Consider the following 16,854-nt stretch of genomic DNA (forward strand, 5'->3'; position numbering starts at 1 on the left):
ATTCTAAAACTTTTCTTTTATAAATTTGGAGCTCAGGCAGAAGATGTCGCTGTTCAGCTCAAAGGCAGTGAACATGCAGACGTCCAGTGCTCAAATAAGTTACTGTTCAGGTGTTGATTTTTTTTATTTGTAAATTTGCAACTTCACCCTTTTAGTTTGCAGTTTAGTTTTTTTCTTCCTTTCGTAAAATTGTCATATACAGTATAGGCAGTGGTGGACAGTGTTGGGGAGTAACGGAATACATGTAACGGCGTTACGTATTCAGAATACAAATTATGAGTAACTGTATTCCGTTACAGTTACAATTTAAATAGTTGGTATTTAGAATACAGTTACATTGTTAAAATCAATGGATTACATGACGATATTTCTCTGTTTCACGAGTTTATTCACTTGGAATAAATTAAGGCAACTTAATGCATTTTCCAGAAGCCCCGATATGAAATAGAAAAAAATAGCTATTTGCGTGATCAGTCACAATGGAGTCGGAACGGGCACAACAGAGCCAGGGCAGCAATAAGTTTCTATCTTGGAAATTCAAACAGCATTTCACATTAAAGAACGAACAGGGAAAATGAAATATAGCTATGTGCCGTGCAGCCTCTGCTTGCCAGCAACCAACCTCCTTTCAGCTCCAAATTACTCCACCTCCAACCCGAAGAAGTATCTTAAAGTAAGTTATTTTTTTAACTAGCCAAGGGTAGTCGTCTGCTGTAGTTTTACTGTTCACCTTGCTATTTTAACATTGACGTGCGACTTTACATTCTCCTCGGTGCTGATTTACTAGCTCCAGAGCCGTTTAAAGACTGACTCCGTTTGACATGCTAACTAACGTTAGCTAAAATTAGTTTGTGGTAGCTTAGACCGCGGTTAGATTTTTGTAGTATGCAGTTCGGGACTACCAATACAATAATCTATCTGCTTGTTCAGGTACACATTCAGCTAGTTGGAATAAAAAGAACACACCATTATAGGCCTGTTTAGTAAGCTGGATGTGATAGCCGCATTCCTACACTTATAAAACGCAATTCAATGTGGAAGTAATCCTGAAGTAATCCAAGTATTCAGAATACGTTACTCAGATTGAGTAACGTATTTGTAATGTAAAATGTAAATTACATTTGTGGGCATGTATTCTGTAACGAAATACGTTTTGAAAGTATCCTTCCCAACACTGGTGGTGGAATGTAACTAAGTGCATTTACTACATAAGTACAGTTCTGAGGTGCTTGTACTTTACTCCGCTACATCTTAGAAGCATACACCTCTACATTTCTTTTTACAGTTTTAGTTACTTTGCATATTCAAATTACTATTACAAAATTTTAGTCAACAAATAAATGATGACGTCCCTAGGGAGGTGTTCCAGGCATGTCCATCTGGGAGGAGGCCTCGGGGAAGACTCAGGACTAGGTGGAGGGATTATATTTCCAACCTGGCCTGGGAACGCCTCGGGATCCCCCAGTCGGAGCTGGTTAATGTGGCTCGGGAAAGGGAAGTTTGGGGTCCCCTGCTGGAGCTGTTCCCCCCGCGACCCGACCCCAGATAAGCGGTTGAAGATGGAAATTATGATTTCAATTCAATTTCAATTCAATTTATTTATTTATTTAGTTATCCCAAGACACTTTACAGATAGAGTAGGTGTAGACCACACTCTATAATTTACAAAGACCCAACAATTCCAGTAATTTCCCTGATGTATTAATATGGATTAAGCTTCCAGGCAGTACATGAAGCAGTTAAAATTAGCACCACCTGCGTACACAATAACGCATCACTAATTATAATGCAAAATTCTTGTTCCTAATGTCAACTTTGAGGAACAAAAGTCCTCTCAATTTTAAGTTTTATTAGTTGCAATTTATGTTACAGTATGAATATTACAATTATTGCAGTGTCCGGTTTTCTTAGACAGAATTGTCTCCTTTCCTAGTTTGTGTCCTTTCCTACCCTGCTGGCAATGGTAGCACACTTGAAAACAAGCACACAAACACACACACACACACACACACACACACACACACACACACACACACACACACACACACGCACAGACACACATCTCAGTTGGTCATCTGGAAGTGATTGCCTCCACCATTACAGCATGCCTTGGCCGACATTAAGCGTGTTGGTGTTGACAGCCAGCCTTTTGTCCATTACAGCCCTGAGAGAAAAGCTCTGCACAGAAACACATTGATAAAACCTGCTCGTACTGCAAACACACGCACACATGATGCAGTCTGTTAACTCACTAATGCCCACAACGAGCTGTCAGAAACGCACACACACACACACACACACACACACACACACACACACACACACACACACACACACACACACACACACACACACACACACACACACACACTGAAAGATTTTAGGTGTACAATAAATGTGGGACACCTAAAGCATTGTTCACACAACCAAAATTATGGCTTGTGAGGAGAAAATAAATGGTTGTTTGACCAATGCTGACATTTGACTGGCAATGACTGGTGTTTTGGGGGATACGGTGACGTTGATCAAACTTAGTTTAATGCCGGGTTCAGACTGCACGATATTTTTGTTTGTTACGATATTCACTGTGTCAGATGAGGCCATTATAGAGTCTTAAATTATTGCTGTAACTAGGCCAAAAGACATGACAGAATACACGTTGATCCCCGACCAATCAAAGCTTGCCGTCTTCCCCGACTTCTGTGATGTCATCGACGGCATGGAGGTAGGGATCGACTTCCCTTCCAGGGACAAGAATGTAAACAAACAATGGCGTCCAAAGCAGTGTGTACAATACAGGCTGTCTGGTGTTCAGAAAATCCTAAAAAAAAAAAAAAAAACGACAGAAAAAACGACCCGTTCATTTGACCATGGGTCGCACAAAGAGGAGAGTACCAATGTCTTAAGCTGAAACCTAAATGTAGCTTTAGCTAACAACTCAAGGTAATATTTCACCAAGCAGACTGTGAAAGCCGATGCTAACGTTAGCTATTTCATTGTGATATTGATTCTACGTTCTGTCCTCCTATTGGTCAGCGTCACGTCTTTCTGTTGGGACATCGACACACACACAAACACATATCTATATATCTATCGCTATATCTTCCTCCGTGTGTGTGTGTGTAGTCTGACTTGTTGTGTTTACATACTGCTGCCATCATGGACTCATGAGCATCTGCTCTTTGAACAATGTGCCTCCATTGAGACACACTCTTTCTACACACACACCAAAACGTTAACACTGTCTGGATCCGCAGAATCTGCTCTGTAGGAGATCGTTTAAACTGTCCTCATGTTAGCACTACAGAGAGAGATAAATAATGTGTGTGTGTGTGTGTGTTCAGCACAAAGAGAAGCGGAAGTCTTGTAAGCTTGATAGACGACAAATATTCACATAAAATCACTTCAAGTATGAAACTTGCAGAGGGGAGAGAGCTGTTCTGTACATGATCTGTATTTATACACACACACAAACACACACACACACAGGGCCTCTTCCTGCATTATATCACTGCTGTTACTCAATCGGCTGGACTTCTGTGGTATTTGTTATTTTTCAGTGTGGAGAAATCGTAAGATTTTGGGATCTATCCATCAATCTTTCTCTGCTGCTCTGCTTCTGCAGAAAACAACTTCAGCTTTAGATTCAGATTAAGTGACATTTTGAATGCAGGACTTTTACTTTTAATGTATCTAAAAAGTGTAGTCAAATTACTTTCCCACAAGTTAAAGTAATATTACTTTTTTGATATTATTAATTGATTTTTTTGGCCATTTCGGGGCAGCAGGACAAGCTTTAAACACAACATTAACATAACCAGCAGATATGGAACAACATTAGCATTCATTTGTAGTTTTATTTGTGTCCAACTGGAGAATGTAAGTCCAATATTTACTCTCCTTTTACTGTAGCTCTCTTTTTTGGTCTACACCAACTCATAAAGGGAAATATCTGTATTTTCATTGTCTAAGTGACTGATGGGAACAACAATCTTTGACAATGGTCCAGTATTAAGCAAGATCGCTGCAGTCGGCAGCGGCAAAACAAGCTACAATGTAAGTTTATAGGGCAATTGTCCAGCTTGTATTTACATTCACTAAAGTGCTCATTTTTGCCACTGACAGGCTCAGATTAATATTCTAAGTGTCTCGCAACATTATGGAAAGGATCCCATCAGCGATAGACCTTTAAACCTCTTTGAGACCTTTCTGTTTAACCAGAAACAGCTCTGAAGTCGCTAGCGCTAAACCCACCAGACTCCATTTAAAGTAATACTTTTATAGTGTATAGAGCCAACATATTTTCACATGTAAATCAGTAAACTATGTGTTTATTTCAACCAAAACTAAGTTGTGATGGTTGGAAAAGTGGAAAGACGACCCCAAACGGCGTTTCATAGTTTTATTTTGTTTCTGTCGACTTTGAATGAAGTGTATTTTACGATGCCAAAATGACTATTTACATGGAGTCTGGTGGGTTCAGCGAACGCAATTTCGCGGATGTTTCTATGTTTAAAAAAAGGATCTAACTCTTCAACATAAAGGTCGACCTCCTCAGAAATCCTTTCCATAATGTTGTCAGATACTTACAATATTAATCTGAGCCTGTCAATGACAAAACAAACACTTTTGTCCAGGTTGAAAAAAAGGTAGTTACCCTTTAATGCTTCACTGTGTTTACTAGCTAGTCTCTAACTGTGTTTGTCTGCTGTTTGCTGCTGAGCAGGTAGTTTACAGTGGGGTTTTAGAGATTTTTTCTGCCGCTGTGGCTAAAAGCGACGCTACGAGACCAGTGAGAGTGAACCAAAACAGTCAAGTTGCTGGTCCAACAGCTAAACAATGAGCTGAAAGTCACTTTAAAGCTCTGTAGAGCTGAGAGGAGCTGCAGATTCAGCTGATAATTCTCTGTAACTACAAGTGACACTGTTCACAGTTAAAAATACATGCACGCTGATTTCCAATTAAATCAAAATCACGAACATTTCTTAGTTTACTTCAGGTTCTCACAAACTTTTGCTAACCACTGTCGAGTTCTGAGACTTTTCTTTGCACAAGAAGTGACAGACTGAAAATTCAAACGGTTCAAATTACATAACTGCTTGTTATTCAGCTGTCGATCTTTCCTTTTGATCTTCCCATCCTTTCTCCAATCTCCTCCTCTTTTCTGTCAACCGTCCTTAATTTTCCTCCTTCTTCTTTGCTCCTTCTCTAACTCATTTGCTCTTTTTCGTCTCTTCTTTTATAATTTATCATTCCTCCTCCAAATGTTTTACTACTTTTCTTCCCTCTCTTTGCTCTATAATTCCCAGTTTGAGAGAGAGAGCTTTTCACATTCCTGTTCATACTGTACATTTAGAAACTCAGCAAAGTGTGTGTGTGCGTGTGTGCGTGTGTGCGTGTGTGCGTGTGTGCGTGTGCATCTCAACTCGTTTCACGCCATTTGACAAATCGGTGCTGAGAAAAATATGAAGTTCACAGCAGGACAGCAAGAGACACTGGGAGACAACACACACACACACACACACACAAACACACACACACACACACACACACACACAAAGGACACAAAGGACACGGTAATTTGTTGTATTTCACGGAGACCTACAACAGTACACTCACTGTGGTTGCCATGGTAACCTGTCTAACCAAAAACGTTGCAGTGGGAGGGGAACTAGAATAATAAAAATGGTATTCCTTTGGCTGTAGGAATGCTAGAAAGTGTGTGCGCATGCGTGTGTGCGTGTGTGCGTAATGAACCGGGGCTCTTTGCCAAGACAGGAAGTTGTTAGTCAGTCCGACTCTGTTACCTGAAACTACAACTCACTTTGGTTTTCTGGAGAACAACAGGACACAAAAAGCAGTGAAAACACTTGGAGCTCCAACAGAAACATTAAACGTAGAACATTTACTATGATTTCTCACTGACCGTGAAAACACACACACACACACACACACACACACACACACACACACAGATGGTGATCTATTTTACTGACTTTCTGAGAATTACCACTGACTCATAGAGCTCTGTCCGATCTACCATATGAGACTGTGATGAGAGAGAAAACTGAGAGAAGACTGCTGGGAGACAGATGCTTCTCTGTAGTTAATTCTGACAGTCTAAGCACTATGCCATTTTCAAATGTTTTCATATTCTGACTGACAAACATCAATGTACACTACACCTATACTCCTATACAACACCACACTTATACTATACATATTTCTAAATAAGTTCATCGTATAGTCCTACAACCAAGCAGTCAAGAATAGAGCACCCAAAAGTTAAAACATATTTAGTTCAATGGGCTTCCGCTGCTTTTACGACCAGTACAGGAAGCTGTATCTTTATCCAAACTTGGTAGTGATTTATCGGGCAACTGGGCAATATGGAGGAGCAGAATGGTAAGTGAACGTAGAGGGGAAAATATCTATTCCTGGTTCAAATCTCTTCAGCATAAACAGAGACATACGGAACATCTTTTACAGCCTGCTTTTTTTAATTGTTTAAATGAATAACACTTGTTTTCTTTTTTACTTTTCAGATGAGATTTACTTCTGGGGATTAGGCAGCTCTGAGTATTGAATTTAACTAAAAGCCTAAATCAGATTATTCAAAAAATCAAAGTCTTTTTTCCAGCAGCATGCGTGATGCTGCGGCTGACCTGTGAGTGCCTGTAGGAAGAGAGATGTCGGGGGAGGAGGGGGAGAAGAAGAAATGAATATTTTGACACTGAAAAGTTGTTGAATGCATGTCCTGAGTGTGCAATAAAAACCAGTGAAATGATAGAGCATCTCCTAAAATGAAAGCAAAGATGTCCAAAGTCATCCATTGCCACTGAATGTGCCGTTTTGTCAGGTCAGAACCTGAATGTGTCTCTAAAAACAAGTTTCTGAAGCCGTTTTTAGAAGGTTTTTCTGCCTCCTGCATGTCACTGCTCGTCAGATGCATGCTGAGAAATTGTTGGAGGATAAAGGGCAGGAAAGGAAAAGAAGTAAGAAATGAAGAGAAGAGGAATTTATAAAGGGGCCAACAGGGAGGGATACTGAGTCATGAGGTTGATGTCCACCCGTGGGAACGAGGGAGGACAGAGAAAGAGAGAGGAGGGGAGGAGGGGAATTAGTAAGAAAAAAAAGAAGGGAGTCAAAGCCTTTTTCTTAATCAACCATTTGATTTTCACAATAGTATTTGGAAGGAAAGTTTAGAGTGAAACAGTCACTGCATTTTACTGTAGGAAGAGGAAACAGATCAGTATATTTCAGCAGCCTGTTGCACCAGCTAAAAGTATGCACTTTATGCAATGATGTAACTCGCTAACTTCACACTAAAAGCACTATTACTCCACTTACACTAAAACTAGGTCGGCTAAAACCTAAATATTGTTGAAGAGAGTTTCATCCTGTGTAACATTCGGGTAAAATGGGAGAAAAAGCCACCACAACTTTGTGATGAAACTTAAAAGAGCACTTCAGAGATGTATTATTGCACTCCCATAATTGTTTTTTTAAGGATCAAAATCAATGCAGCTGAACCAGAAATATCTTCTTTTTCATTCTACACATTCCTGTCAAAACCTGATGCCTACATTACCCACAATGCAACTCAATTTAATGCAACTATATTGTGATTTGGGTGATTGAAGTATTGAATAATACTGATTGTTGTCACGTGTTTGTGCAGATAATATTAAAGCAGAAAGGGATCGCACTGCTCTCTGAAACTTAAGGGAATACGCCACCGTTTGTTTAAATAGGGCTTATCCCCTGGCTGTAGATGGGTGGGCCAACGCATTTTTTGTCTCAGTGCAAGTAATTAGGTTGTTTTTTTTGTCTTTTGTTGGCTCACTTTTACTCACAACATGCTAACCGGCAACATAGGATTCCATTCACTACGCTAAGCTAACTAGCGGCGGCGCTGCCGGTGTTGCACCGGATTAAAACAATGCATGCACAAAAAATGCGTTGGCCCACCTATCTACAGCTAGGGGAGACCGTGATAAGCCCTATTTCAACAAACGGTGGTGTATCCCTTTAAGCATGTTACACTTCAAACCACGCCTCAGTTGGTGATGTCATAGCAGGTGCGTTGTCTTTCACAGCCGAGGAGAAAAAACACCTGCTGTGGTATCATTCATTTGGAGTTGTTCAGCAGTGAAATATGTTGCCTCAACTGGGACCATCAGACCAGAGCAGGGAACAACAAACTTCAGCAAAATCAGCCTTTAAAAATCTGTTTTAGGTCAAAGAAAGACTGTAGTTTCCCATAGAATTAAGTTGGAAAAAAAAAGGCACCAAAAGAAAAACACAAAACTTTGGTTCCCACATACATACTCCTGGGCTGGCCTACTCCGGGGTCAACGGCAGCCAACAGAAAACAGCAGGAAATAAGGCCAGCATGAGAAACAGAACGCTGCAGAGGAGGTGTTGCAGAGGACAAAGTCCTCAAGTTCAGCCCCTCCTGAGTGACAGCTTCCAGTGGAAACTGGACACACACACATATCTATCAAGCCCCAAGAGTGACTTCCTCTGTATCAGTGCGGCTCTTCCCCTGAAGGAAACCAGCTCCAGTCCCTCCGGCGTTTCACCGTGCCGAGGCCCTGGAAGCAGCTCAGGAGATCCGCCTCTTGAACAAACTCTAAACTCGGGGTGGAAAAAATCCCCTCATCCAGGCCCGGAACATGTGTTTCAGCGCGGCGGCCTTATGCAACTCTGACCGAGTTTCACTTTTTTTTTATTTATTTTTTTGGCAGGTGGAGGGGGGAAATGTCAGCGGTTCTTATAGGAGGGAAAGAACACATCCACGAATGAGGGAAAAGAATGTGATTTTTTTTCACCTCTTGCAAAGGGAACTGTCCACATGGTTTGATTCACAGCTATCACTTGGCACCAAAGAAGAAGACAAAATCAGGATTTCAGAAGGGTTTTAATCCTCTACTGCATGAATGTTATGATTTTTCTTTTGGTGATTGGGATCTTCTGATCAAATTTCAATCCAAAAATTGTATAAAAAAAAAATAATAATAAAATAAAAACCTTCCATTTTTAGGTGAAAACAGGCAACATATGCATTTAAAAAGTAGTTTTTGTCTTTATTTGTTGGTGCCTGGTGGTGTTTCCTCTTATCTCTTGTATCCTCCTATTCACAGAATGCCGTTTGTACTATCACAAATGACAAACATGAATCATTGCTGCGTGTCCCCTTGCCAGTCTATCGGTATTAGACTGGCATAAAAATGCATAAAAAGCCCCAAAAATTATCTTTAAAAAGAAATATCTATCTCTGTAAAGTTTTTCTGCGAGTGGAACATTGAGCATAGTATTGCTTATAAAAGTAACCTAAAATATCATGTCCAACCATCAAAAGGAAAATCACAGTTTTGGGATATAGATAAAAGCAACAAAAAAAAAATCTTTATCAACTACTATTTGGAGTTAAAGTTGTTAGATAGTCAGATGTACCTGACTCTTTTCTGACACTGTGCCACTCCGAAATGCAAGATTAAACTCACTCCAACTCCTCATTTGATTCATCTCAAACACGTCATCAAGCGGGAGGCTGTGAGAGTGGAAGAGACAACGACATAAAGCCTGGGGTTGAGTAAAGCAACGGCGATCACAGCGTGGAAACTGGAATTTAGAGGAAAGTGGATGAAAATACTGAACAAAGCTTTTTTTTTTAAATCAGCAACGGAAGAAAGCCCCAAATCTTCATACCTTGGTATTCTTCTGGTGATAGTTAGATCAATGTTTTCCAAAACAGTAAGAGGCGAGAGAGAGAGAGAGAGAGAGAGAGAGAGAGAGAGAGATGATGATGAGAGACAAAAAGCCCCATGGACAGCTTTATTGATTGTTTAGCCTTGTGCTTCTGCCCACATGTTAGTGATACATTTAGAACCCACACAGAATTCAGAAAGGAGAGAGAAGAAGAGTAAGGATGCTTGCGTCTCATACAGATGAACACAGCCACAGAAATACACATACACACACATACACGCACACATTCACTCACTCACTCACTCACTCACTCACACAGGCCAACACATTGGTGAGTTCCTCCCGGTAAAGTAAACTAAAAGACAAGCTACATTTTGTTTTATCTTTCTTCTCCTCTTTCCAGCTCTACATCTGGTCTGTGTTTAGAGGGACTTTCTCTCTTATCATACTGTGCGCACACACACACACACACACACACACACACACACACACACACACACACACACACACACACACACACACACACACACACACACACACACACACCGCTGACAGCCTCATAAACTCTTGTTCACAGTCGGCTCAACCTTGTTCATTCGCTCACTCTCAAACTGTAATGCAAACAAAGGAGACATCTGCCTGCGATACGTTTTTTTTTTTTTTCCCCAAAGTTTGCAGAGTTAAAACAGGTTGGCAGCCATGGTGCAAATCTCCCATCATGCATCTGGGCTGCATCACCTGAACTGTTGTCAGGTGGAGGAGGACGTGTCCTGGTCCTGAGCTCAGCTACAGTATACGTATGTGCTCATACCTTTTCGATTAAAAGCATCCAGGTAAGTGTTGAATTAAAGGACAAATCCACTCTAAAACAAGACCGAGCGCTGTAAAGAAGCATCGTTGTGCTGTGGAATTGATATACTATCGAATAGTATTGACTTGTAACTCCTGTCAGCTGATATAACTTATCACAGGATCATTTTAGACCATTGATTGTTATGGTGAGACCTTTCGAGGCTCCTTGAAACATTGACTGTACTGTTGACTGCGCGGTGACCTGCGCACAGAAAGCCACACGTCTGAAACCAAACCCAGCAGCCTGCCAAGGGTCCATTCAAACTGTCTGTCAGGGAGAGACCACAAGCGTCTGATTGAGTGGAGGTTTTCTCTGGAGCCTTAAAAACTCTTGAGATGGACGACTAAAAAAAAAACGCAGCAGAAACGCCTCATGTGAAGAGAAAGTATACAATAACACCTCAAATTCTACTTCCCTGTGCACTGACATCTGAATTACTGTTAATGCTAAATACTTCATTTGTCCCACAAGAGGCAGTCAGGTTTGAAAACAAACAAAATATGAAAAACAATTCATTCATATGCATCAAAGCAGTCACAAAATACAAAATATGATCAATTGACGAAAGTAAATCATGAAAATCTCAACGTGATATAATTCACATGCAATCGCAAAGTAACGTAAGTCAATGGAGGCCTAACAGCGTTGATAAACACGCCAAAAAGCGAGTGTGCGTCTTGATAACACGACAATAATGGCATATGAATTGGCGTGCCATACATACGCCACTTGATGAGATCAGTCTGAAAATCTGTAGTTTTAAAATGACAATACATGACTATACAGTCTCTAAAACCAAAAGTTATTTCTTACCCCAAATCAGCATGGATGGATAACTGAACGGGGCCTACCGGGCACAGGCCAAGGGACCCATAGGGTCAGGGGCCCCCGACTCAAAAAATGTCACAAAACGATCACAGAGAGACACTAAACGACCACAAACATACACAAAATGATAGAAAATGCACATGTAACGACTACAAACGTCATTGTCTCATAAACCATCCATCCATGCAAATCAGGACAATTGTAATTGTCCCTAAAAATGACTCTTAATATCAGCAGAAGGTTTTCAAACTTGAGATCTTCTCCTGACATGTTTGAAGACATACAAATACTCTGCTTAAATTCCTGAATAATGTGTTTTTTCTACAAAAAAAGTCAAATTACTTTGTTACAAAATGTACTACTCCTCCCTTATGAAAAAACAAAAACGGGACACTGTGAATTTTGCTTGTTCATTTCAAAAGTTTAACAGCTGGACACAAAACATTTCTAAATCATGATTGGCTTTGAAACTAGTTGTGATGTCACAAAATCCTGCACACGTACACCTCTTGAAGTGAGATTTAAAGTGAGCACGGAGAAACGTTTCCTCTTCAGCAGATCCACGTGAAAACAGACTTCTATAGTGTCAAACTCTGCACAAACATCATTCAAACTTAAAAATAAAGTAACAAAAAGCAAAATACATTTTTCAGCAGGTGGAAGGGGGGGGGGGGGGATCTCAACCATTTTCCCTAACTCTAAAAACTGTGTGATAATGTCAACAGGAGTTAGAGCAGAGGAGGAAGTGACAGTGAGGGACAGAGTGACAGGTAGACGGACAAAACTACAAAATACGCATGACATCTCTGCTTCCAGAATTCCACTCTCTGCACCCACAACGTGCTGCCTTCAGGAGCATCTTGTTAACCTGCACATCCGTGAACCAAAGCCACAGAAAGCCACTGCCACAAGATGTTAACTGATCAGAAAAAAAAGATTAGTAAGACTTTGTTAATCCTTCCTGTTACCGAAAAAAAAAAGTCTGAAACTCCAAAACAGAAACATCGTGAATAACTTTTTTTCTCAGTTACTGACATGCGCACATGCTCTGCAAACCCTGCAAACGTCACATATTGCCAATTAATTCACGTTTTATATAAAAATTCCCATTTTTTTTTTAAGCGTTCACGTGTAAAATCCTGACATTGTCTGCAGTAACTGAACGCTGGACACATCTCCGCCAGCTGACAATAACAAACCCCTCTAATAACAAGCCTCTCACTTACACCCACCCTGAATAAATCTCAACATGGACCGTGCACGGTGGCCGCTCGCTGCGTGCACTCGTGGTGACTCACGGACAAAACGAATAACAAAAACCACTGATCTCTCCAGAGAAACATGGATTTCAGGCTGATAATAGAAAGTTTGACACCACTGACTCTGACTGCACCAGACTAAAGAAGCTGCTTTAACTCCCCTCCTGCAGCCGCACCGTGTGTAAAGTGACTCCAGGTGTGTGTGTGTTTTCATTTTTTTTTTTTTATTTCCTCTCTTACTTCTCGGCGGAGGCTTGCTGAGCAGCTCTGCGACGTGCCTCTGCAGCCGGACCACTCTGCCCTCCAGGGCGCCGGACCGCTGGCACACAGACACCAGCTCTCCCTCCAGGTCCTCCAGGATGCTCACCGAGTGCCGGGACAGATCCGAGAGCTGCCGGAGCACCGAGCACAAGGTGAAGCCGCACACGTCCGCCAAGTCCCCGAAAACCTCCGCTTGGTGCCGCGGACGCGCCTCCGGCAGCCTCCGGGCGTCGGGCTTGCACACATCTTTCGGAAGTATCGTCCGTTTGCAAAAAGGCATGATTACTCCCCCCCCGAAAAAAAATAAAAATACACAAACTCCGCGGATAGTCAAGTTATATTCCTGTGGTCCTTCTCCCTCCGGTTGGCGCACAGACGCATGCTACGGATCCTCCGGGAGGAAAAAGTCCGCCGCTGTCGGAGAGGCTTGGAGCGAGTTGCGCGTCGTGCGCCCTCATAGTTTTTAACTGTGAATGAGCTTTCTCTTCTTCTTTTTTTCCCTTTTTTTTTTTTTTTTACTGTGGAGAGGAGAGACTCAGCTGCTGGGAAGATTGGTATCAAATCAACCAGAGTGTAACACACAACACATCCGGATTAAACTTTCAAAATCATAGCCCGAATATATGTTTTTTTTTTCTTGTTTTTTTTAATCCAAACAATCGCCAAAATGGATATATACATACATACATATAATGGAGTAAATCTCCATTTATAGAGTTAAAAAGGCTACAGCGAAAGTTCATGACTTTTTAATTACATTAGCCTACCCTACAACAACAAATAATAGCCTAAAGGAAAAAAAAGATTGGATTTGGGCTACTTTTCTAATTGATACCTTTTTTCTAAATGCAAAGATCTATTTTAAATGTATTTATGCAGGTGTCCTGATTTTGCAATTCTGGAAACATAAAGTAGGCTAGTCTAAAAATCTGCCTTTTACAGCCTTTGTTTGCATCATTCATTTAGAAGCAGTTGCATCATTTTCGAACAGTATTGAATGTTTTAGTAGAAATGTTGGGAGTTATTTTATTGCTCAGGGCACCTTGCTATTTTTTTTCCTCTATTCGTGCTCTTATTTCGAAGCTGATTAACTCTGCATCCGATCTTATTCTGTCCGGCTTGACGTGGCGACACGGGGCGCAACAGTCCGGTGTTTCCCGAGAAGAAAACCTGTCTGAAGAAGAAGAAGAAGAAGAAGAAGAGAGATGGAGGAATAGAAGAGTAGAAAGATGAAGAAGATGGAGTGAGGCGGGGGATGGATCAACTCTTCAGGGATCCTTCATGCACCACTGCGCGTAACTGTGCGCGCGCGCGTGTGCGTGTGCGTGTGCGTGTGTGTGTGTGTGTGTGTGTGTGTGTGTGTGTGTGTGTGTGTGTGTGTGTGGCGTTACCAATGTTCTAATAGCCTACTTAGTGCTTAGTTTTGTGCGGAGGCTGTTAAAGCAGCAGATTTAAGTCCAACAACCACCCATACGGGTGTAATGCTCGGGTGTCCACTTTTGGCCATATTTAGGCTATCATTCTTTTAACTTATTTCTGTTGTTGAATAATTAACAGTTGTTCATGAATGATATACACATAGTCGATATCGTTGTCATGTTTTTCATGATGTGTCATATCAGCATTTGCAATGGAAGAACCACTTAGAAAGAAAGAAAGAAAGAAAGAGTGGAAGAATTATTAAGATCTTTTACTTAACTTAAGTAAAAGTACCAATACAACAATGTAAAAGTACTCCACTACAAGTAAAAGTACCACCGTTTTATGCAGTGGTGCACAACCTAAGGGTTCGCACTGCTTCACAAATTTGTATTCTTGTTTTCACTATTTGTGTCTACTTCTTTTTCTGTTTTAGTGACCCTTCATTTGACTTGCCAACATAGATATTACATTAGGGAGGGTCAGCTAGAACATATCATAAAACCAAAACAAAACGAGGTCCAGACTGAGATCAGAGCCCACTCGTCTTGAGATCTACATTTCTGGATAAGCAGATACAGGGGCGGACTGGGACAAAAATTCAGCCCGGGCAACTCCGTCCCTTACCGGCCCAATTTCAGGCGGGGACATTATTTGCTTTATAATCAGGCAAAAATCAGGCTCACGGGAGATTATGGCACCAGCAGCATGAGGCGCACTTACAGGCTTTCATAATGAAATAATACACACACTGGAGCAATTCATAAAACCTTCAAATGAACTGTCTTAGAATGAAATGGAAATGCTTGCATATTTAAAACATATTATTACATACTTAAACACCCAAAACGCCCAAGTGCGAAGACATAGCGCACCAGACGCCAGCTTTTATTTTGAAAAGTAGAAGCCCAACGGCACCAGGCGGGAGGCTCCAGGCTGCAGCCGTCCAGTCTTACATATTTTTGGTCAAACTAGTGTGAAACGCCAGTGTTGCCACATTCGCCAGAACTGCCAGATTGCCGGTCCGCCTATAAGCCTTATATGAGCAGATAACAAACCAATTGCGGAACTCATTTTTTTCATCTGAAGCTTTTTACATATGTCATCATTTTCATGTGCCTCAGAAAGACCACACATTCATTGCATAACACAGTCCCGAGGTTGTGATTAGATTTCACTGCGTAGCTCGTAGTAGGCCTACATTTTTTTTTTAAAGGGAGGTTCCGGTTTTCCTGCTTTCCTCGTAGTCCCTGAACGCACCCTCGTTTCGAGCCAAAGCTTTCTGGTTAACCAACATTTCTAACTTCTCAGAGTGGATTCTTCTTCCTGCCCACAAAGTGACAACAAGTGTGCAGGGAAGAAAAGCTAACACCAACAGAAGTGGTCAGAGTGTCTGTTTGTGTGCTTTTCGGGCCCAAAATTGTGTCTCCCCCCCTAGCCCCCCCACCCCCCTGGACAGGAGAAGGGTGGAGACCCTCTCTCCTCCCTCTCTGGAGCTGTTTTATTCCTCCTTGCTTCACAACTGTTTTCCCCAGCCAGCTGCTCACATCCTCTACTGTAAATCGTACAATCTGTCCTCTGTTCACTTCCTCTCGTGAGGGATGACGCATGAATTAAGAGTTTAATTCCAAAAAATGAGATTCGAGGAATTTAAAACTTACTCTGATTAATGTAATAATTGTTTTAATATGTCTTCCAGTGGTGTTGTGAAGACATTTCACCCGGATGTTTCTGTGTCCATGCATGGCATTCATTTTTAAGCATGAATCACCCCATCATTTCGCAATTCTGGGCACGTGGCTACGACAAAGCTTTGACTTCCATCAGTTTGTTTATGAAATACGTTTGTTCAGTTGTCAATCTAATGTGCAACATGGCATCATGACTTTGCGTAAATATACACGCCGCTTTCATAAAGCAAAATGGCGTGTAATTGTACGCATTTTCAGCTATCCACGTGTATGCCTACGCGAACCCGGGTCTCCCGGGTGAAAGTCCTGTGTTTTACCCATCCGCCACCCCAACCTACCTCCTTACTCAATCCCCCGTTTCTTTATACTACTCGCTACGGCAGAAATTGACTCGCAATGTAGGTCAATGGCGGCCGATTTGCGTTGATATACACGCAAAAATGTGATTATGCGTCTTGATAACACGCAAAAACGGAATACAAATTGGCGTGTCAGACATACGCCAAGTCATGAGATCAGTCTGTAATGTGATATTAATGCATTGATGGTGAGAAAACATGCTAAACTTATACACAACAATGCACCTTTTCTGTTTTCATACACATGGACCAATCTATCAGTGCCATCGATTGGTTTGTTGTCGTTTATTGTCATCTTTTGTTCAAAATATCTCAGAAACTAGAGATAAGATTTTCGTGAAATCTCTAAGAAAATGGAAAATGACACATCGCACCTCTTTTGTTTCATCGTTTTCAAAGTTCCGTCATTTGCTAAACGCCTCCTAAAAACGACTAACCAATCACAGCAAGGCACGGAAGCTTGTTGAAGC

General features: G+C 41.3%; 1 protein-coding gene across 1 annotated transcript in view; it reads right to left on the reverse strand.

Annotated features, from left to right (window-relative positions):
- The window catches only part of nhsl2 (NHS-like 2), a 152,959-nt gene extending 139,599 nt beyond the window's left edge, over positions 1-13,360 (reverse strand). Inside the window, exon 1 of the mRNA XM_028563635.1 lies at positions 12,895-13,360. Within this exon, the coding sequence (XP_028419436.1) occupies positions 12,895-13,195 (301 nt within the window). The 5' untranslated portion in view covers positions 13,196-13,360. The remainder of the gene's footprint in view (positions 1-12,894) is intronic.
- Positions 13,361-16,854: the final 3,494 nt, after the last annotated feature.

Source organism: Perca flavescens, chromosome 19 (genome assembly GCF_004354835.1).
Source record: "Perca flavescens isolate YP-PL-M2 chromosome 19, PFLA_1.0, whole genome shotgun sequence".
Classification (NCBI taxonomy): domain Eukaryota; kingdom Metazoa; phylum Chordata; class Actinopteri; order Perciformes; family Percidae; genus Perca; species Perca flavescens.